General features: G+C 33.7%; 1 protein-coding gene across 2 annotated transcripts in view; it reads right to left on the reverse strand.

Moving 5' to 3' along the window:
• Positions 1-223: 223 nt before the first annotated feature.
• The window catches only part of CCDC88A (coiled-coil domain containing 88A), a 127062-nt gene continuing 102874 nt past the window's right edge, over positions 224-24411 (reverse strand). Inside the window, exons 22-33 of one of the 2 annotated variants that reach the window (XM_055328391.1) lie at positions 23663-23849; positions 20381-20526; positions 17088-17180; positions 16748-16962; positions 13434-13517; positions 12236-12439; positions 11557-11628; positions 10490-10570; positions 8227-8495; positions 7580-8042; positions 3745-3844; positions 224-3239 (exon numbers count right to left, since the gene is read on the reverse strand). In XM_055328391.1, coding sequence (XP_055184366.1) covers positions 3780-3844; positions 7580-8042; positions 8227-8495; positions 10490-10570; positions 11557-11628; positions 12236-12439; positions 13434-13517; positions 16748-16962; positions 17088-17180; positions 20381-20526; positions 23663-23849 — 1879 coding nt within the window. In that variant the 3' untranslated portion in view covers positions 224-3239; positions 3745-3779. The remainder of the gene's footprint in view (positions 3240-3744; positions 3845-7579; positions 8043-8226; positions 8496-10489; positions 10571-11556; positions 11629-12235; positions 12440-13433; positions 13518-16747; positions 16963-17087; positions 17181-20380; positions 20527-23662; positions 23850-24411) is intronic. The other variant, XM_055328392.1, reaches the window with a different exon arrangement.

Raw genomic sequence — 24411 nt, forward strand, 5'->3', positions numbered from 1 at the left:
AAATCAACCAAATGATGGTTTGTTACGAACTGGATTCCTGTGGCTGACAACAGGTATTACCAAGAAATCATCACTGCTATTCAACTCCAAATCCCTCAGTAGCATTACTTTTAAAGGAAATGTTACAGCTTTTATATTATTTGATTTGGTATTTAATAACAATTATAAGTACAACGGCAAACATTGAAAGAGAACCCTTAGAAAAGAAAAAGACAATTTAAAATCAGGTTTTGTTAAAGGGTGTTGTAAGTGCAACTTTATCCATAAGCATTCCTTTTAAGGCATTTTCACTCTTGTCCAAATATCTCAACATGTACATCAAGGTTTATATCACAAAATGGGCTCCTTTTGTATTACTCATTCAAGGCTTAAAGAAAAAATACATCTCAGGACTAAGTGTAGCAGAAAAGAAAAACACAAGAATTCACTTTTCTCATAAAAGTAACTTAAAATACAAAGTCATTGAGCATACATTATTACTCCTCATTGTAATTCCAGATTTGGTACAGTATCTTTTTTACTTCCTGACATAAACTGTTAAGACAGTGCAGGCTGTAATACTTCATTTGTGAGGTGGCTGCAATTCCATAGTATGCACAGTGATTTTTTTTTTTTAATAGGCTCTTACCATGCCTTGCATGAAAGGTGCTACATACAAACCTGTTACATGAACTCTTTGGTAACCACCAGTTCAAAAACATGGACCAAACCTTTCCACATGGTCAGATCTGAAGCACTTTGTTGGAGCTCTTTGCTGAAGCTATTACCCTGTATATTAATTCTTCAGTTTCCTAGGGGGTTAGGTGTTGATTTAGAAGACAGCCAGACAAAAAGCATGTCAGGCCCTAGTCAGGAAAGTGGCCCAGTAGGTTCCTAGGTAACCATACAATTTTGTTTGGCAGAAGCAGTTTACCTTAAGGGAAAGGAGTGACTTCCTACTAAGTTTGCTTCTCAATCTTTTGGAGAATGTAAAATATTCATGAGGTTATTATCTAGTCCTTTCTTGAAATGGTATGGAAAAGGTGATGAATATAATTGAGAATATTCCTACTTTTGCTGTCTCGAGTGTTCCCTTGGTTGTCTCTAACTGCACTTTCTCAAGGTCAGCCTCCTCATCCTCAGACTCAATACTATATAGGCCACCCCTAAACATGTTCTGTGTGAAGCAATAATGTGCTGCTTAAGTCAACAGGTTCTCTATTTTAGGACATTAGTGTTCTGGAGAGGTCAAGGTGTGGTATGAGTCACCCTTACTGGGCCACTTCCTATTCATTAAATTCCAACTTTCAGTAACTGTCCTGGGATGTGTCCTAGTTGTGCAAATTAGATGCTAGTTAATATAAATCTAAGTTACCCACTTACTGTATTTAGCTAAAACATAACTTCTATATTTACTTTCAATTTACCCACCTAAAAATGAATTTACATTTTTTACATGCAAGTATCTCCAGACTGCCATGATGCCCATTATCAATTTGATACTTGAATCTGGGGAGTCACAATGGAGAGAGATGTTTCAAAGTCTAGAGAATACGTTTAAAATATGTCTGTTGTGCAATAGTTGTATTTTAGTAAGAATCCTTTGTATTTACATTTACATAGCACCTTTCATCCAAGAATTTAAAAATGATTTAATTTTACAGCATTATTTGGCGGCAAAACCTAAGTTAATGGTGGCATTAAGTTAAGTAAGTCCAAGTTCTCTAAATTCCTTTTTAATTTCTGGTCAACTATACATGCGGTCTTTCTTTTCATTAATAGTCTTTCTGAAAGTAGACTCTGAACACAATACTGCTAACTGGCCTACCAAAAAGAGAGAAGGAGAGGGAGAGAGGGAAAGGGGAGAGGAGAGAAAGAGGGAAGGGAGGCAGGGAGAGAGACACACACATTTCTCAGGGCTACTAGGTTAGTGATGAAACATAGTTCCTAAACCACACACTACGAATATGGAATTATTCCAAAAAGATTTTTAGAGCTGGTAATGAGAGCCTAAGAAGTATACTGTTAAAATAAAAAAGTCATTTTCTTTCTGACTTCAGACCTTTAAGATTATTCTGATATTTATGTTAAATAATGAATTTGCATTAATAAGTATCAATGCATTTTTGATTTCATAAGAAAATAAAACTGTGATATAAAATTGAAGCTACAAAAAAACTGATGTTTCCCTGGGTTAACTAAATCTACTTTTTTTGTGCTTCTTTCAAATGTTTAAGTTTAACAAATGCATACAAATATTTCAAAAGTACCAATAACAGTTACCAACTTTAATGTAATATTATAAAGGACGAAAACAGAAAATTTCTTATTAATACGTGATAACCTTAAAAATAAATGAGTTCTTGGCAAAATGCAGATCATAGTAAATTATTTACACTTTTTTTTTTTTGCCATAAGAAAACTTCTTAAGCAACAGTCAGCTCTCATGTAAAAAACAAACACACATACATAACCCAATATTAAAGAAGGGAAATGAATTTAAACACAACAGCATTATCTTGGGAATGTGATTTGCTGGAAAACCACCTTACTAAAAAAGTTTCAGAAAAACACTCTTTTTAATTATCTTGGATCCATGTGTGAATGCTTAGTGTTGCTTAATAGGGAATACAGAAAGATTAATATTACTGTAAATTTTTTATAGCTCCTATTTTTCAGATTTATCTTATAAACTGAATTTCTTTTGCAGTGCATCAAAATAATTGGTTAAAAAAAAAAGAAAGAATACCAACACATGCAGTCTGCTAACCAAATAAGGCTCTGACATGCCAAAACAATGTTCTCTGTATCTTGATATATAGTACATTCCACAACATACTACAGCATTTAATTTAGATTTACACAACTAAATATAAATGGCTAGAATTTGGCTAATACTTAGCAGAAGCATTAAGCAAACATGGATAAATTCATAAACAAATGACGAAAGAAGTAGATTGTTCTTGGAGTACTTCTTGAAATCCTAATACACTTGGTCCTTAGTGAGAGAACATCCTTTATTCGGTAGATCTTAACAATGTATAGTAAGTCCTAAAACCTTCTAAAAATTTTGGCAGTTGACTCCAGTAGTGCTCCTTGATTCAAGGAAGGAATGAAGGTTTTGTATTTCTTGCCTGCTCTAGTCACGAAGGATTGTTTAAAGTCTCCTTAAAGATTTTTAAAATGATTCCTATAGTTGGGTGTCTTGTTACTTCAGAAATAAAGGCTTCACACTGAGAAACTGAAGGACACTTTTCTCTCTGTATTTAGTTGGAAGGTAGAAAGAGAAAATATAAGAAAAGCTTGAAGAGAGAGTTAAAATACAGAGCAGCCACTGTAAGAACAACATGCACCAGATATTTCTTCTATAGAAATGAGAAAGTGACAGAAAGAGACAATTTTTCTTTGAGTGGCTCTTCATAGAAAAGGTTATTCCTTGTTTATTCACAATTACATTGTGGGAAAACTGTATTCTACCAAAAAAAAAAAAAGACTTCAAATTAAAAAAGGGATTCCTAAAACATTACTCACTAGTAAAATTAAATTAAGAAAAAAAATTTTTTAAAGGTTTGTTTCCTGCACTGACAGGCAAAAACTTATAGCGATCAATAAATCTTGCTTGACTAGTATGTAGGACAGAAAGTCATGAAATAAGCAAGCAATATTTACATCTGTTAATGCAATGTGCACTTGTTCTTATACGTAACACGGTTAGTTTGTATAAATGAGATTAAATCTCATTTACATTTTAAGCAAGAAACTCACCACTTGGCCCACATGTCATGTAGTGGGTAATAGAATTAGGAGCTTTGTTGCTCCCTAGACCTGCTTTTTGAATTTCTGCTTTCTTGTACTTTGTCCACATCTGCAGGAGAAAAGCATTTCATGTTATTTAATCAAAGGTTAAACATATAATTCATGAAATTAAGAAACTAACGAACTCTTGTTGAGTAGGGCAAGGAGAAAGCATCTAACTCTGGGAAATTTATTAATCTGAAGGACACCTTATTAAAGACTGATTATTGTATTTTAAAAGCCAGAAATAATATACTTGTGTCCTTTTAGTAGCGTCAGATAGGTTTACTCACTATGTTTATTTACTAAATGGTCACAAATAGTTTTAAAATACAAAATAATCTTGCATGCAGCCACAGAAACATCCACAATGAAGTATTTGTTTTCTTTACTGAGAAAAATTTTATAGGCAGATAATATGCCTACTTTCACTATTACAGCTAAAACTACTTTGGTCAAAGGGGACCCAATGCCTAATAATGTCAGTTTACAATGTCATGCAAATAATAAGGGTATGATTTCTAGAAACTCAGGACAGGAATGTGAAAACTCTGAGTTTCACCTAAAATCAAGGTACTGAATCTCCAAGTAGTTTTCCAAGTAATCCTTTATAAAGTCATAGGATATTGGAGGAACAAAGTGCAGCTGCTCAACTGAGTCAGAGTTGTTTAATTTTTATCTTTAAAAACAATAATAAAAAAGCTAAAATACTGGTGCATCTTTTTAAGACTTAAAGTAAGCAGTATGTTGATTTTTTAAAGTTTGGGAAACACTGGCTCTATATGAATTTTAAGGTTATTCCCATGCTAAAAATTTGATTCCAAGTGCTATAAAGAAACATAAGAAACTGCTATTTTGAAAAAATTTTCTGACTTCATGGCAGATGAAACTTCCTGGAGGAAGTCGAGACTGTATTCTCACAGACAATCCTCAAGACACACGGACATGGAATGGATCTGTCTTACATATACAGTGTGTATGGTATGCTCCTTTTGAAAACATATATACTATACTATAAACTATAGCAACTTGTGTTGGAAATACTTCTTTCCTTTAAAATAACCACACAATTTTAATATAATAGCACAGGATCTCTCAATGTATTTTGCATATATAAGTTTAATACTTTAAATTTAAAGTGTGTGGCCAGAGTTATATCTAAAGAGTTGAAGTGGTTATGAAATAATTCTTGATTCAAAGTGGAAAAGAACACTAATTATTACATTTTAATCACTTGGCCCCCATCTAATCTCATTTATATTTACCATTAAATTTTATTATTAGGTAATAAAAAAAAAGAAGAGATGCCAAAAACATTTTTAATGTTAGGACTGACGATGAAACAACAGACAATAAAATAAGATAGATGTATCATGGTCAAAATATATTAGGTGGCACTAAAAAATAAGAAAATTTTCTGATTGTGCTTATGTGATTATCTGCAGTAGAACCATTTTTAGTTAATAGCTGGCTGTGAGAAAATAAAAGTCAAAAATAAAAATGGAGGGATGCCTGGGTGGCTCAGTGGTTGAGCATCTGCCTTTCGCTCAGGGCGTGATCCTGGGGCCTGGGATGGAGTCCCACATCGGGCTCCCTGTGGTGAGGCTGCTTCTCCCTCTGCCTATGTCTCTGCCTCTCTCTGTGTGTCTCTCATGAATAAAAGAATAAAATAAAAATGGAGAAGCTTTAGCCCCCACAATGATCTTGTTTAAGTTCTTGAGAATGGCTTAATTTAAAGGACAGAAATTTCATTAAGCAAAGATTCTCTATAGATTCTATTTCTTCGGCCCATTAACAATAATAATTTAATATAACAACATTTATAAAACAGTAACTTTCTCCCCATTTAGAAAGTTACATTTCAAAAAATTCCTTTTCAGATACCAGGCTGAGTTTATTAGCAGTAATATTTAGGCTGAATCAAAACAGCAAAAACATTCCAGAGAAAGGGCTAACACACACAACTCTAGAAGTAAGTGAATCAGGGTTATGGCTTTGTTTTGTTTTATTTTGTTTTTTTAAGTTCTGGGAGTTACAGATTCGAGTTTAGCTGATTCTGCTTTAAAAGTGTTATGAACACAGCAAGATAATTTTAAAGTTTATGACACTGGAGTCAGAGTTAGAAAACATTTTATCTTATTATGGTTATTTCTTTAGCTAAAAGTTTATATTTATTTGTAGTTCTAAAATTTGTTCCACTAAAAACACACTTGTTTATTTAAATTCTAATGTTAATTTTATTTTAGTAGAATGTACTCATTTAAAAAGCTGTTTTAAGGACACACACATATAATTTAATAGATATATTATAGAAGCAACAATCCTCACTACTTTGTAAACTTACTACCCTTTTTGAACAGAAGTAAAAATGCAAATTTCCAACACATTGAGTATTATTTGATTTATTTCTTTGAATTTATATAAAAAAAAGAGCTGGCAAAACTAATGTATTAACTGATTCCAAGTAAAAAACGTCATCTTGAAGGAAAGATGGTCCTTGAGCTCTTACATTTATCAGATGAAGGAAAATGAGGAAACAATACAAATGCTCCTAGTCACTATATAAGTAAAATGTAAATCTGATGGGGTTTTTAAAGAATTACACTAAATTTATGAATATCAACAATGTTTTAAATCTGAACAATTATATAAATTGGGCAGTAGTTAATTGCTGCAGAAAGTGTTAATGGAGTTACTATTTCTTTGAAAATAAAACAGCAGGACAGAAGACATAGTTAAATGGCAAAAGAAAATGACATCTTTTTTACATAGTTTCCTTAACACTGTACATGTGCAATATGAAGTGCACATTCTGGGGGAGAAAAGGAGTGAAAGGAAAAGAGGGAAGGAAGAGGAGCAAAAAAGGAGGGAGGGAGAAAATGAGCATTCTTTTTTGGGAGCAATGAAGTAATTATGACTTGGAGATGCCTTCTTGATAATTATAGCATGCAACTATTTTAAGGTGCTTCCAGGTATCAAAGTAACAATCTCTTATCGGGTGACAAGAAATGTGAAAGAGGAGCATGTATTGTTAAGGTATTTTAAGTCATGCAGAAAATGTACAATGCAATTAATATATCATGCAGGCTTTGGTGTGGTTACACATTGATATTTACATACATGCCATCATGTACAAGTAAATACTATGCCACAATTCAAAAATAAAAATATAAGCCTAGCCAAATTATACTTTTCAACAGCAGCTCTTCAAATCAGATTAGAGAAGCACAGTGCATATCAAGTCACATCAGTATTATATTGTGCAGTTTTGATTATACACAACCATATTCATACCAAACAGTCTGATTATCTTCAGAAACCAACAATGCAGCTTCTGTGTCATCAGGATAGAAGCATGCAGGAGTACTAAGATTATTGCTATCTGCAGAAGACTGTGGGTTACTGCTACTAGGGCTCTGACTCTCAGATAACTGTTCATTATCTTTCTTTGTAGCTTTATCCAAAGAGGCAGAAGCCTGGTCAGTTACTCTGGTGATTGGCCTGGGAGGTAACCCACTTATGTTACTAACTAGTTCTGTATTCAGGGATAAAAATGGCTGAGATTGATGAGCCACAGTAAACGACTGTACACTATCTTTAGCTGATATTCCAAATGCATCATTAGACATACTAATAATGGCAAAAGTTTGGTTTTGAAAATGTGACTTTTCTGTTCTTGAGTTTCTAGCCTGGACAAACAGAGACTTGGGTTTATCTGTAGCTAAATCATTTTGTGCATGAGAACCTACAGCATGGATTGGAGTATGAAGTGTATGAGAGGACCACTGGTGTAAAAGGTACTCACTAGATGCTGCAGTGATGCTGCTATCAGCAGTAGCTGGTGGTGAATCAACTGATATAGGTAGTCTACTGTCCTTGGTCAAAAAATCATGGATGCTTGTCCTTCGAGTAGTTCCTTCAGCAGTAGAGATCACACTGCTTGCACGAGGTAAAGTGGCATAAGGATTACTATCTTTTGATTGTCGTGATAGAGAAGTTTCTTTTACTAATTTTATCTTTCCTTGAGTGCCTAGTGTAGGTTTTCCTGGAGAGCTAATCAAGTAGGCATCTTCAGTCTTTCGAGGACCAGGTCTCACAAATTGTTCAGGCTTACTTGTCCGTCTATCGTAGAAGTCTCCTGGGGTTTTTCCACTTACCGACCTGGCCAGACCACAGCTAACTGGTTTGTTTTTTCCCAAAAAGTCAGAAGAAACAGACAAACTTTTCATTACTTCATCTAAAAGATTTTCTTGACTTGAGGATTTTATCTGTTAAAAAATATATCACAAATTAGTGAATGCAGCCAAGCTTTTACTTTCCTGATATGTTAGACTGTGTGATATAAAATTGCTTGGAAGCACCCCTTAACTTAAAAAGAAGCTCTATAGTTCAGTCACAGAAGTTTAACTTGCAGTGTCAATCTAAATTAAAGTCCCAGCAGATAAGACTAACCTGTATTGAGGTAAGCTTGTTGCTTTCTTCTAAAAACTGCTGTAGAGTAACAACTTCACTTCCAGGGGAACCAGTTTTGATTTTGTGATGTGCTCGACTCTCTAATGATTCAGGCATTTTGTGCTGGAGCATTGGACTTGATCTGGTCTGTCTTTTCAAGTACTGGATTGGACTGCTACCACTGCTGGACCAAGCCTCATGATCATGAAGCAGGCTAAATTCTCCACTGCTGTGGCTTTGTGGCCTGCTTTGGATATTAACTGCACCTGCTTTTGGAGTAAATGGTGTGTTAACAGTTCAGTAACAGAAATGAGATAAAAAATATTTAAGTAATAACATTTGTTGACTGGATTCTTACAAATAGCTAAACTGAATTTCAAACTTTATTTAGAAATGGCTAGTAAACTGTGTTAATCTTTCATCAGTCTAACATTGTCTACCCTAGTCTTGTCTCATTTTGACAAATATTTTAAGTTCTACAAGGGCAAGTACTTGCTTTCTCCTCTACACTCAGAGCTAAACTACAAAGCAGGCACTCAATATATCTGGATGAATAAGTGAATAAAAAAAATAAGTAAATAATACATTTTTTAAAATTCAGGTTTAGGTAACTTTCACAACTTAGAACAAAACATGATTATATTAATGTTAAATTATTTCAGAATGTTAAAACCAGAATAAAAATTCAGAAGTTAAAAAATTCTAATTGTCTATGAAATTTTCATTCTTTATTTGAAGGTATCTCTGCTCATCCTGAATGAATAACCTTAAAGAAGTTTTTTCTAAGATTTAAATAGTAGGCATATAAAGGAAAACCAATAGAGATATGATATAGTTACTTAGCAAATTCTAGTAAAAATACAAAATCAAATATGTTTTGTATTTTATTCATTAATGTCCGAATCATCTCTGATTGTTCCTTCTTTTCACTTTTGGTATGTGACTATATAGCCTTAAAAGACTCAACTGAGGGCAGCCCTGGTGGCGCAGTGGTTTAGCACTGCCTGCAGCCCAGGGTGTGATCCTGGGATTGATTCCTGGGAATCGATTCCCACATCAGGCTCCTTGCATGGAGCCTGCTTCTCCCTCTGCCTGTGTCTCTGCCTCCTCTCTCTGTGTTGCTCGTGAGCGGATACATAAAATCTTAAAAAAAAAAAAAAAAAAAAAAAAAAGACTCAACTGAGCTTGATCAACTGTACAGAATGCAAATTACTAGTTCTGGAAAAAAGCTCCCTAATGTTTATGCTATTCTTCATGTGGATTCTAATTGATAGCAAACTACAGATGTAGTATCAAGATGGAAATACAACTTTCCATGGTTTCCTAATCATAGAAAGTAAAGGGGGTCATGAAAGAATTTGGCTCAAGTTATATAACATTTTAAAAATGGAAGATTTTCTTAAATTTTCAAATCAGAAAAGAAATATTTCATATTTTCAGACTAAAATTTTCTACTGGGTATAAGAACATGATTATAAAAATGAAAAAAAAATCCCTTCTTTGAGATCAGATTTCTCAGAGCACTGTAACAGAGTCATAGCATTAATGATAAAATAACAACTGAGACAAAATGATTTTATAATATAAAAAGCAACGGAACACATGTATTTGTTATAATTTGACAATTCTGGGCTACAGAGAATAACTACTTTAACTAACTTTAATAATTTATTAAACAATTCCTGAATCCAAGTAGGCAGTACACCTTAGAGGAAAAAAGGCCTCTAGACGTTTGCATAAAAACCTCACCTTGGAAGGCATATTAAAAAATTAAGAAAAAAAATCTTGAGGTAATGCTTTATATAAGTTATGTGCATCCATTTGTCTTTTATTATACACAAACACAACTATCTTCTTGAATTAAAAAATGATTTCCCCTTATTTCAAGAATAAATTAAGCTAAAATTATTTCTAAAACAGTTTCTGTAACGTGAGTTCAACATACATGCCTCACGAGAAATGGACAACCATTTTCAAGACAAAGACAAAACATAAGAAAAATAAGGACCTAAAGATATTTTTGAAGCTAAAAATTACATAAAAATATTTTGTCTGTGAAGATGCAAAATGGAAACCAAAATAACTGCTCCTGTTTTTACATTTATATACATTGTATACATTGTATTAAAATATAAAATGTGTGAACTATGTTCCAAACTTAGATGATCTGGATTTCGTACTTTACCCCAGAAATTTCATCAATCTTCTAACTATAAAATCTGGAAATGGATGAACAATATTAATAAATTTACCTACAGCATACCTTTGACTTCATGGAGTGAAGCATTATTATTACTATTGCTAGTGGATGTTCTGCTGCTATCAAGGCTGGCTGGTCTTGAAGCTAAATGAAAAAATCAGGAGACAGTGTGATAAAACTTCTATACATTGGAAGTTTTGGCTAATGACATTGAGCTTTTACATTCTGATCACAGAATGCTTTGAGGAAGCCATCATGCATACTATCACAGGCTGAGCATGCCCACAGAGCTGACTCTTACAGATTAGAGAGCAAATACATTTCCAGATAGTTCAGTTAGACACTTTAAAATTAGACACTTCTGAAACACTAGTTCAGACTCAAAGAAAAGAAGTACATATTTATATTTGGAAATGATTTCTAAATGGATACCAGAATTGTTTTGGTGGAGTAAAATGACACACCAAAAAAGAAAAAAAAAAGTGCTAGTGATTAGGTCACTTACAACAGATCAGACAAGGAACCCTGCACACTGCAGAGATGCCACGAACAGGAGGAACATGAGCATCTGCACAGTTAATGTCCTCCATTCCTATCCGTACAAGGGAAACAATTGCAGAGTTAACATGACCCTACCTTATTTCTTAAAATCCTGCTTATATATAAAATTCCCTCAACATGTTATCCATTTGTTAGTAGTTTAGTTTGGCAAGATATGGTTTTGTAGATGTCTCCAGAAACTTAAAAATCTGAAATGTTCAACACTGCAGAAATTGTGGTTTCTCAGAGTTCATCCTTTACCAAAATAAGTATTTTTTAAACCAATGGTAAATGTGTTTCTCATAACTTTAACCTTATACCAAAATGGCAACAAAATTACCTTTGAGCACACTGTGCAGGCATACTTTATAAATGACCTTGACCAAAACAGAGACTACTTAGATGAAGCAATAACCTTAAAAGGGGCAAAAGGGAGTATTAGGTTTGGAGAAATGGCAGCAGTAGAGATGAGATGCAGGTTAGAGAAAACATGCTTGCTGGCAATGCCACATTCACCAAATCAATGCCAGAGCCTCAGCATTCCCATTCTGTATGTAATAGGTACTCTCTAAATAAAGTTTATATCTTACCATGAACTCTTGATCCCGTACTAGAATCATCACTAATACCTTGTGGACTTATGTCTTCAAAGGATGTAGTATCTACATAAAATAGCAAAATGGATATAAAAACATTTTTAAACAAAAAAAAAACATTATAAAATGTCATTTATGCAGATACGGATATTCTTTTTCAATCACATATAATACATCTTGATTTAACATATTTCATAGACTCAACCAGAAACTGGAACTAGGAATAAGAAACAGAATAGTTGTGATGAGGGTTGACTTGCTTAACACCGGAAGCAGTGAAAGAGTCTCCCCAAGGACCCTGCAAAGCAAAGCAAGAGCCTGGGTTGCTCTACGTGGTTCTGTTTGAAGTTGTAGTGTTTTCAGTTTTGGGTTTTTTTTTTTTTTTTAAAGCTTCTATCATCACTTCTTCCCTTTCTTACTCTTTAGTTGGCTTACTTTTCCTTTTCTTGTTAGTTCATTAGCTGTTTATTATGGAAGGCCTAGGAAAGATTTTAATTATTTGTATGATGTTTTAAATTTTTGAAGTGATTTGAAAATTCTCTCAAATCAAATCCAGACTGTTTTGATAAATTATTTCAGGTTGTTGCTGTCAAAAAAGTACACAAGGAAAGGTCAAATTAAAATTCCTGTTGCCAACAGTTACACCACAGTGCAAAGAGCAGACGGCCTATACCTTTATTATTAATCAACTGCTTGGATCTGAAGCCTGTAGAAGAGTTGACAGTTGAAAAGTTGATGGCTGTAGTAGAGAAGGCCATAGCTCCCAATTCTTTTCTCCTTTTACCCGTTGAAATATCATCAGGAACCTCCAAATTCTCAGTACTACCTGTCCACTGTCCTCCTGCTAGGACCATGGACTGCACCAGGTCATTCATGGCTGGGATGCAAATGAAAGCAAATGAATCAGCATGGTTAATGTATCTGTTCTTATTTCTATCTTGTATTATAAATGATCTGTTTTTTGTCTATGGATTAATGCAAGTGAGTATCAAAGACTATAACCACAAGGTCATTCGAATTATGACATGCATTCAGCTGAATGAAATGAGTAGGCCAAAGGCTGATAAATTTCAGTAAATATTTTTATCCCACCTCCACCCCCTTTAAAGATAGGAAAAGGAATTTTACTCTGTACAACTGCCATGCTTTTGCGCAGTGATGTGCAATATAATTAGAAGCCTTCATAATGTGGTTTTGTGATGACAGAAATGGAATGAATAAAGGTAAGATGGAGAGCAGTTCTTATACAGCATCATTATTGAAAATGACAAAGAGTCCTTGGTCAGAGCAGGTTACTGAAGAAATCATTCATTTTATGAATCAAATAAGTATACCATTCAATAAAAACCTGAAAGAGATGATATCCAAAGTGACAGATATTTAATGTGATTATGTAATTACCCATACCACTTAAAAAAACAGTATTAATATATAAAGAATGACAAACGTTTTCAAGGGTTACAGGCCATTTTATTTATTTATTTATTTAAGTTAGTTCATTAAGAAAATAAATTCCTAATGCTAAAGGTTTTGTTGTATTTTAAGTAAATTTATTTGGGAAAAAAATCTCTATGGCATAGAAAATTAAAGGTGTTTTTTTTTTTTCCCTGCCAACTTTTAGAAGGCAGTGGAAATTTTAAGTATATTACATGTATGACTAAACATATGCATGTATGTATCAGTGAACATACATAGGATGCAAATTCAGTGCCAGTTTTGAAAAAAAATATCCTTCCAGCTCCTTGCATTAGAGGAAGACTGCACTTTGCAAAATAAGAAAAGTGGCACAGTCCAGAGAAAGGTTAGTGAAAAATTAGTAATGGAAGCCAGTGTAGTCATTTGAAAGAAGCTGAACTGTCATAAAGTCTTACACATGGAACGACGGTAGCAGGCCTTCATTTTGTCTTTATCCTTCGGTCTGTTCCTCAAAAAGGGCAGTCTTTTCAGTGCAACCACTTTAATGTCAGAGCATGAGGAAAAACAGAAACAGAAAAATGAAAGAAAAAAGGGAGAAGAACAGATGGGAGTTAAATGTTGAAAATTAAGGACAGAAATGAATGTCTGAGTTTCAGCTATGTATGCTATACTAAAGCTATTATTCTCATGCTGCTGAGTGATAATGAAATATGAAATATGTACTTTGACACTTTAAAATACTTGGAAAGGACTGAAGACAATGATGAGGAAAACATGTATTTTGAAAGCTTGAATTGGCTAAAGTCCTATAAACACAGGAACTGATTAGAAGTACTTACTGAAAGAAAAATTTTCCTAATTAAGCTGTAAAGGTTTATCTTTAAAATTAGGGCTAGTGGTGGGCCATGATGAAAATCTACAAGCTTTTCAATCCTCTATTTTAACTTTTTAAATAAAAAGACTTCATTTCAGAAGAAAAGTGACTTAGGAAAATGCACATTCTAAAAAAGTATTCTAGTAATATAGATCAACAAAAACTAGGGTACCCAGGGAATGTTTAAAACAATCTAAAGAAACTTTAAAACTTCATTATTTTCTTAAACTTTAACAAAGAAAATAGAGAATTATTTTTTGGGTTCATTTGAATTCTGGTGCATTGTTCAAAGTACCACAAAAATATTTATTTTTTCAAAAGATGACATGAGCAATTGTATCCATTTTATTTTGCAAAAGGTTGGCTAGGCAAAAGAGAAAAGCTAACACTAAGCTCTGTTAGGACTAAAAGATAAGGAGGCACCCTAATGCAAGCAAAAATGACACAGAAATATGTATTTATAACACTTTAAGGTATTTTGAAGGGCTTTTTAGGTGACTTTATTAAAAAAAAGGTAGCATTTTGCAGAAAAATTCTATAAATGAAAGTGTTATAACTAAAGTAGGTATCGGCATAAAAATTAAAATGCTCATTAGAGTCACTAATATTCTTGGGTTATATTTTAATAAGATTCAAATATAAAAAACTGTTACACCTTTTGTAACTGCAATTTAGGAGTCAGGGAAACGACGTGAATAAAGACTTAACAGCATATTGTACATAGCCTTAATAACGATACTCCTTCTCAAGGTTTGCCATCATCTTGTAAATAATCAAAGTTCTGACAAACTGACAAGTATCATCCATTAAAGAGAATGCAATGGACGTACAGCTTTTTAACTTTTTTGACTGCTATTAGGAACAGTCGTGATTCATTTAAGCTTTTAATTTGACCTATTTCTTTGCTAGCTTGGTAAACACAGCTGTTTTTAATGATTAAAAAGAAATGAACTGAAAGCAATGTAAAAATGGACACTTAGCTAAAACAAAGCTGAGTGGTTGCAGCATGCACATGTTGTCTTGTTTAGATACTTCTGTTTCAACTGTTTTCCAAAGACTGCTTTAATGACAGACAGGATAAAAGGAATTTTAAATTTGCCAGTGGTGGAATGTGATCTTTCTTATGTCAACTGGTTTACAGACATCCAATGTTCTTTTTCCAACATACTGAAATTCAGGGAACATTAACATTGCTGGGGTTTGTTGATTTAAAAAATTCTAAAACTGAACAGCTGTAGGAAAGGAGAACATCACTGCATTCTGACCCTTATTCTGGATGTTTTAGCAGAGAGTAAGAAGGAATATCAGATTTATATTAAAAACAGACAAGCTGACCTAAAAAAAGAGTGTTGTGCCTTTCTTGTGTTACATTATCATATCTGAACTGAAATATCTTTCTTTAGGGTGCCTGGTTGGCTCAGTTGGTAGAGCATGTGACTCTTGATTTCAGGGTTGTGAGTTCAAGCCCCACGTTGGGTGTAGAGCTTACTTCAAAAAAAAAAAATCCCTTATGAAATATCTTCCTTTAATTGGAAAATAATTAAGTAGAACTATTACCATTTCTCACTTAATAAGATGTCAGAAATCTTATATCTAAAGGTAACAGAGAAAATTGAATTATCTGGCATCTTTTTACGGTAAACCTGATGATTTCTCTACAAGAATACTCTGAGATTTCATGTAGATTTGACTGATAAGACTAGACAGCAAAAGACCCAAGTAATGATAATCTTGTATGGGGATACAGGATTTAAAATATACCCTATAATGAATGCCTAATCTCTTACACCCTAAAATACTGTCTTTTCAGAGATAACTCCTTTGAGGCCAAAACACTATCTATAGTTTTTTGAGTGTTCTGAGAGTTGCCATAAGGCAAATCCACCCCTGGGGGAAGTAGTAGCTGTTTTTGCCTATTTACTTCAAAAGAATAGCATGAAATTATATAGATCTATTTCATGTAAATATACATATACACACACATAAATATACATTTTTTAACTTAGTGACTGGTGATAGTATGAGTGTATTCAAAGTATCTTGTTTACATATTCTATATTGTTAGTAGTCAACTTGTTGGACATCTTCAAAGGGCCTAGCACTGGATTCATTTCTTTCTCTTAAAATATACTTCTTTTGCTTTTACTTTGCCCTTGTTAATAAGCACACTAGTAATGAAATAAAAATATTATGAATTGTATAGGGCATGTTATGATGTGATACTGCTATATTTGTAATTTAAAAAATTAAATCACAAATTTATACACAAGTTTATACACACCTATTTTAGTCAATTCTTTACCAAGCAATCCCTCAATAATTTTTACAACCTTCGAAATCACTGAATAATATTCTCTCCAAATTGATATCTATTTTTCTTTGCTTCTTATCAATGTAACTTTGCTCCAATTTGACACCAAAGTATATGAATAAAACTCCATTATATTATGGAGTTATATAATAATGCCTTATTATTCGATTTAGTTACAAATAATTATCAAGATGAGCTCATAAACATTTCTCACTCGTTCTTCGTAATCACCCTGGTGCCAGTATGATACAAAGGTGAAACGCATGCCCATATCAACACAACTACCAAGTGGCAAGATATTCTGGCTCTTATCTCAGTGTTCTTTTGACACTGTTTTACCTCCCTGGCTAAATGACGGTATCTCTGTGTTTTGATATATTTCTAAACACATAATACAGAAAATCACATAGTTATGCAGTATTGCAGTACACAATGAATCTTATAATCATATAGAGTTAAAAGAAATGCATTCATTAGACTATTACCCCAAAGGACTGCTGAAGTTATATGTTAAAAGAAATCTTTTGAAAAGATTCTAAATCAATACTAGAGATCATAAATGTTTAAAGAGTTTAAGCACTCACTGCTGCTTTTCTTGGTCCCCAAAGTTTGGCCATCTTCTAAAGAGTTTGAGCCTACTGAAGAACTATCTTGACTATCTTGATGGGGGAGCTGAAGAAATCCTTCACTGGAGTCTGAGCGGGTAGGTGTTAATGTTAGAGATTTCTGACGTTCTCGATTAATATCTTTCTTAGACTTTATCAATTTTCTCATTTTTAGAGTAATCCAGTTGCCTCTCCTAATAGAATAATTTTAAAAAACTCTTATCAGTCTAAACTTCAACATATAAATCCTTCACAAAATTAGCAGTCTTAACTTTTTTTTTTTCCAAAATAAAAATGAGTAAAATTTGGTTAACAGTACCTTCTAGGAGGAGACGGGTCATAAAATTTGTATTGATCCATTATTTTCTCTTCTAGTTTCTCCTTTTGTCGTCTTAATTCATTTAACTTATCACTATAAAAATAAAAATTGCATTTTAGGACATGCACTATATTTTGCACAGTTATATTAAATTATTTTGTGACTATACTCTAACTTGTCTCCAAAACATAAACAAATATAGATATTAGATAAACTATTAGATAAACTAAAATTTATTAGGTACTAACAATAGGATTTTTTCCAAGTTTCTCTTTTTCTTTATATTTACAAACATAACAAAAGGTTATAGAATTTAAAATTCAATTCTTTAATACAATTTATTTGTTTGAAGAAAAATTTCCATATTATATTCTCACCATGACAAAGGAATTGTTTCAACTGATCTTTTAATAGTTGTTAAGTGAGATTATAACAGTGACTATTCTCCTATTCTTGGATCTTTTAGTATCTCACATTGTTTCTGAAATGAAGGGTGATTTAGTAAAAATTATGTAAGTAAAAAGCTAAAATGTTCAATAGTTTGCTTAGAATTGTGTATATAATAAATAATCATGCAAACATATCTTCATGCAAACAGACTTTTTTCCTTTACGGCAGAATTGTTTAGGCTTAATTTACCTTTAGAGAACTATTTCCTGCCTCCAGCAATATATGAATACACTGGTTTTACCATGCCTTAGTCTCATTTATGCCCTTGATGGCAGATATTACATAGGGAAACCTCAAAGATCACAGACTAAAGTAAAATGATCTAAAAAAAACTGTGATGCCAAACTGCAATGTTGTTTACTCAACATACATTTAGCGCTCATTTACAATGAAGAAAACACAAAGAGCATATAAAGACAAATAACAAGTAGCCCAACTTTGCTTATAATAGGAGAGAACATATTTTCATAATGGCTATTACAATCCAAGGCAGTAGTGGAACAAAATAAAATCACTGTGGTAAGTACAAAAGCAACTTATAAAAGGAAAATATTTCTATCTTGGATGACCAAAGCCTCATGGAGGGGGGCCTGAGTGGCTCAGTCCATGAAGTGTCTGCCTTTGGCTCAGGTCATGGTCCCAAAGTCCTGGGATCAAGCCCCACACGGGCTCCCTGCTCAGCGGGGAGCCTGCTTCTCCCTCTCCCTCTGCTGCTCCCCCTGCTCATGCTCTATCACTGTCAAATAAGTTAATTAAAAATCTTTAAAAAAAAAGCCTCATGGAGAGAATGGCCATATTAGATAGACTGAAAAGATAACAATGCTAAATTAAGTAGTTTAGTTGAGGGGAAGCACTGAGGGATTTTCAGGTTTAGATTTTGTTCAATAGGAAATCAGACGCATTCAAGGTCTCATTATAAAGTGACATGAAATCTTGGCTGTAGGTACCTTAACTCCATAATGAAATAGAATGTATCAGAAATGGTGAAAGTGAAGAAAGCAGCCAGGAGGCTAATGAGGAGTCTAGATGAATGGTTAGGCTAAATTAACCAGCACAAACAGATTTGAGAGATTTTTTTGAAGAGGGTGCTTTGTGAACAGAGGTTTCCAAGAGTTATACCACATAGCACAATGGCAGATGGTCTATACCTCCCAACTGTTTTCTCTTTTTACCTGTTGAAATATCATCAGGAATCTCCCAAATTCTCAGTACCACCTGTTCACTGTCACTCCTGCTAGGACCATGTGACAGAGACATTCAACTAGAACTGTCTGACACATAAGATACTAATATTTGTCTATACAGATACAATTACTGAAACTTTGGAAACAGATTATTCACCAATGGCCATAATATTAAGATATTCCAAAGATACCCAAAGATCAAGCTCTGGATAATGCCTTTGCTTAAGGGACAGAAAACTCGAATGTCAAGAGAAATCTCTCTTATAGCAAACAGCAAAGAAACACATATCCCTGAAAGAACTGAAGGTATAGTTCAAAGTGGCCAGCCACAGATGTGAAATTTCTTTTAAGTTTTGCATTTATCTTAAAAGCTCACGCAAACTCTGCCTTTTGCTCCATAATATACCTTTCTGTTAATACAACAATCATGTTCCCTGCCCAAAATTTTATAAGAAAACTGTTGCTTCAAAAAATATATGATGTATCCTGGTTTTATATGTTCCCTAGCTTCCCATCATATACATCATGCCCAAAAGGCACAAATATAGGATTTCATTTCTTAGGATAAACTTAGAAGTGGATGTTATATTTCTATTGTAAAGAAAAAGAAACCAGTGATCAAAGAAATGAAGTAACTCACCAATGGTGACATAGCTAGTGACTGGAAGAACTGAGATTTGAATTAGGAGCTGCCTAATTTCAACATCTGTACTTTTACTATTATACTACAGTGTTTCTCATTTAGGGAATAGGGAAAGTGAAGAATTTAATTTAGTAAAGGTGAATTTTGGTGCAATACAAGGAGTATCCACTGAGTTGCTAAGGCCCAAATCCCAGATTTTACCAGATTCCTCTACTCCTAATGGAGGCATAACTTACCAATATTAAGCTTTGGAAGTTCTCTCTCTCTTACATCTGGTTTTAATCTCAACTACCACTGCTTGTGAATTATGATTCACTAGATTATTACAACCCATCTTTCTAAAATTGCCCCTTGTCTCTGTTCTCAGAACCTCCAATCCATACTCTAAACTACCATCAGTGCCTTTTTAAAAAAACACAAATGTGGTCATCTTACTCCTCTGCTCAAATTTTTCAGCAACTCCTCTGTATGGCATAGAAAAACCTTTGTGAAATGGCTTCTAAGTTTTTAGCCACTTTTCTATTGCTCCTTTGTCCTTAATTTTGCTCCAGGAAGAATTACGCATCTTTAGGTCTATCCATACCATACCATAACGCACCTTCACATTACTGCATTTGTGCTCCCTTGGCCTGCTATGTCTCCTCTGGCAAACTCCCATGAGCTTTTAAGTCTCAGCTTGACCAATCATCTTTGGAAAGTATACCTCGTCTCTGCCATATTAAGGTACTCCTTCCCCTATATTTGCTGTATTTCTATGGGCTCCTACACATACTTCCATTCTAGCAATTATTTGTATTTCTTGCTTTATGTTACTAGTTCCTTAAGAGCAAGACTTAATGTGTTCTCATGTTAGTATTTCTGGTTACTAGCATAATGCCTAGAAAATATGCATTCAAGAAAATGAATGGAGAAATAATAATGTTAAAACTTAAAAAAAAATTAACAGTGAGTTTTCTCTGTCACCAGTTGACAATGATAAAATCATGAGTAATATTTCAAAATTATTTGGTACCTACATGTACTGTCTTTGTTCGACATGAAAGAGATCCTTGCTTTCCATATTCTGCTCCAATAGAGTTCTATTCTGTAGCATTAATGTCTGAATTTGATCTAGTAGATGTCGATTTTCTTCTTCTAAATTTCCTTTAAGTTGGCTTAGCAACTGTTTAAACACAAACATTTTTTGAAAAATCAACATTCACATTTAACATAAATCACCTAAAACATCTGAAAAATATAAAGGGCTTCACAAAGACTTAAGTCTTGGCGTGCCTGGGTAGCTGAGCTGGTTAAACATCTGACTCTTGGTTTCGGCTTAGGTCATGATTTCAGGGTCATAAGATTGAGCTCCATGTTGGGTTCCATGATCAGTGGGGAGTCTGCTGGAGATTCTCTCATGCCCTCTCCCTCTACCCTTCCTCCTGCTCACACACACTCTCTAAAATAAATAAATTAATCTTTAAAAAAAAAAAGACTAAGGTGTTATGCTACTTGGAACAATTAGGTGGTTGCACTTTGATAAGAACATGAACAATTATTTAATTAGTTATAATTAGAGCTAAAATTTGCTATACATACATTTAAAAAATTCTTACAAACACTGGGTTTAACATATAATAAATTATCTAGTTCCAAAAACACTTGTTTTCTTTAAAACTATTTAACTTCTGGTCGGAAAGCTACCTGGCCTTCTATTTAAGGAGCTATGAAACACTGGACAAGTAAAATTAATTATCTTGGCTTCAATGATCTCACCTATAAAATGAATATAATAACTCACATTCCAGACTGTTGTAAGGATTAAATAATATGTTCGTCAGCAAAAATAAATGTCTACTATCCATTACCAAAGGTTCTATGTTATTATACAGCATTAATTACTGTGTCAACAGATAAAACACATATATAGAAAAGAGAACAAATTTTAAGTAGACACAGCTCAATGAATTAGTGCAAAGTGAACACATGTGTGCACTAATGTGTGCACCTGGGATTAAGCCCTGCATTGGGCTCCCTGCTCAGTGTGGAGCCGGCTTCTCCCTCCCCTGCTCATGTTCTCTCTCTGTCTCTTATCCTCTCTCTCAAATAAATAAATCTTAAAAAAAAAAAAAAAGAAAAGAAACAGCTCATTAACCATATTCCAGAAACACCTTGTGCTCTCTTCTAATCATCATCCCTCCCCACGTAAATTAACTGCTATTCTGACCTCTCACACTATGGATTCATTTTCCTACTCCCTCTAAATCATATTATTGTATGACAGCCCCTAGCCAAGAGTTAACATCTGACTTGAGTTGGGACTATGAGCCAGATAGGTAGGTAGCTAGGGTCCTTTCTGGTCTCTCCTAGACAGCTTTCCAGGTGACCAGTGTCAGGCAGGACCTTATCAAGACTCAGTGTGGCTGGACATCTCATTCTGTGGATCTCCCAGTTAAATTTTTGACTAATTTGCTGTTACTTGCTCCAACCAATATTACAACCTCAAACCATCTGAGAGTTGATCTTTAACAACTCTCCTGGCTATGAGGATTGTGCTCTGCTTAAGTCAATCCGCTTTGGTGGCAAAGTTGCTGATTTTCACGTTATGCCCCTCACTTGAACTACCAGGTATTAGAACTGGGGAAATGGGAGAGGAATAGGAAAAATCAAGAGATAAAAATGCCTCAGACAATCCTACTCCCTACATAACGTGGAATAGCTTTTCTCTAATAAAAGGTTCTCGAGTTGTTACACATCTTTCCTTCAGTTCCAGAGTACTACAATGGTTGTTTGACAACTTTACCCAATTTTGTTTCTTGAGGAGTTTGATTTGTTTTAGTCCTCCTTCTGTAAGTACATCACTCCAATTACATTTGATTTAGACTTTTATAAATCACAGGCATTATGAATGTTCTATACTTTCTGACCTCACTGGGTAATTAAATATGATTTTAAACTAACTTTTCTTTCTATTGGTTTATCATTTCAGACAAAAAGCTGTTACGTATACCTTTTCTGATAATCTATTTTATTTCCCTTTAAAGGTTAGCTTAAAAGCTTATTTCTTAGAAGTGCCATGAAATTCAGGTGTTAAGCTATATTCAAACTTTAATGATCTTGCACCAACCAATAAAATTTAAGGATTTTCTAAGGCTTTCAATGTCCCTTTATACTTTAAAACCCTTACTGTTTTATCAAGCCAACACAAAGAAAGGCATGGAATTATATGCCTTTTAAAAACACAACTGTATACATAAGGCCAATGTCAATGTCATTATTGTTCAAAACACTCAAATGGCTCCCTTGTTTTTCTCCAAATAAAGTTATCTTTGTTCAAGGATGCCTATTAAAATTTCAATCTATATTCCTTTATCTACCCTGGAAGGCCTCCTTATCTCCCTTTACTCTGTACTTCATTGTTACTTGCATATAACTTACCTATCTTGTAACATACCTTATGCTGCAGATCAATTTTCAAAATAGTTATATCAGTAATTGTAGTCCACATGCTCTTTTAAGAATCTTACCATTCTCCACCAAAAGGATGAGTCTATTTTCTCTTTCCCTTAAACCTGAATGTAACTCTGACTGCCTCAATGAATAGAATGCAGGAGAAAGGATGCTGCATGACTTCTGAGGTTTGATCATTAAAGTAGAAATGGCTTCTGTCTGGTTCTCACCATGTTGTGAGAAAGCCTAAACCAGCTCTTGAGAAGATACCACGTGGAGAGAAAACTGATGCCTCCAGCTGGCAGTCAGCATCAACCACCAAACATGCACGTAGCCTTTCAATCTTCAGGCTGGGGGCCCAGTTGCAAGTGGAACAGGGACAAATCTGCCCCAATGTCCCTGTTCAAATTCTGATCCACAATCTGTGAACCTAATAAATGGTTGTTTTACACTACCAAGTTCTGGAGTAAAGTGCTATACAGCCATGTTAGAAAACACTGAAATAATATATATTTCACTTATTTGTTGTTCTTATTATTTTCTTCCACCAGAATATAAGCTCCACAAAGGGACAGATCTTTACCTTTTTGGTTTACCAGTACATGCCAGGTTGTAAACATTTTTCATTAAACAAGGGCACAATTTTACAGTATCAAAGTATGTGGACGTGTAAGTTTAAACTAATAGTAAATAGTATTGAAATTCATAATAAAAGAAGTTTTTCTGAATTACTTATGAATTTCAATTACCCCTGACCAATTCTTTTAGAAATACCCAACCAAATACATACTGCTATTTTCATTTTAATAGTATTGTTCATTTTTTAGGCACGTCTTGATTCCTAAAGGAAGAAACTTGTCAAAGCTCACCTCACACTGGTTATTTAGCTTGGTGGATGTGATGTCCAACTGTTGGTATTGTTCCTTTAACTTTGAAAATTCAGCTTCTAATCTTGTTTGTTCCAGTTTGGAATTATTAAGAAGACTTTTCAAGTTTTTATGGTCAGTTTGTAAAACTTCAGTTTCTTTTACAAGCTGATTATATGTATGATTCAACCTATAATTAGAAATCATGATAGAAATAGAATTAGGTTCCCTTAATAGCTTTCATTGTAATTTACACAATGTGAAATGCTATGGATCACATTCAGACATACTTAGAGAATATAAGACTCTTTAACCAGTGACTAACCTCATCAAAACTCAGTTTCTATTCTGTAAAAGTAGATTAAAAAAATTCAGAATACTCTTCCCCTGAAATCATCAAGCATGTTGTATGTTGCATGTGGCTCATAAAGCTCTTTCCCCCATGCACCCCCAACTTTTACAATTCAAAAATTGTTCTTAGGGTAGGAGCTGAACCAAAACAGGGTGGAATTGTTAAATGACTATATCGTACTACTGAACCTAATATAACACTATATGTTAACTAACTGGAATTAAAATAAAAACTTAAAAAAGTAAAAATAAAAAACAGGTAGAAGAGCTCTATAATAAAATCTATTTTTAAATCTGAAAGACAAAAACAAAAACAAAAAACACAACAGTATGCAACCTGAATTTAGCCTGCTGAGATGGTTATTTACTTATTTATTTTAAAGATTTTATTTATTTATTCA

The sequence above is a fragment of the Nyctereutes procyonoides genome, unplaced genomic scaffold (assembly GCF_905146905.1).
Source record: "Nyctereutes procyonoides isolate TBG_1078 unplaced genomic scaffold, NYPRO_anot_genome, whole genome shotgun sequence".
In the NCBI taxonomy this organism is placed as follows: domain Eukaryota; kingdom Metazoa; phylum Chordata; class Mammalia; order Carnivora; family Canidae; genus Nyctereutes; species Nyctereutes procyonoides.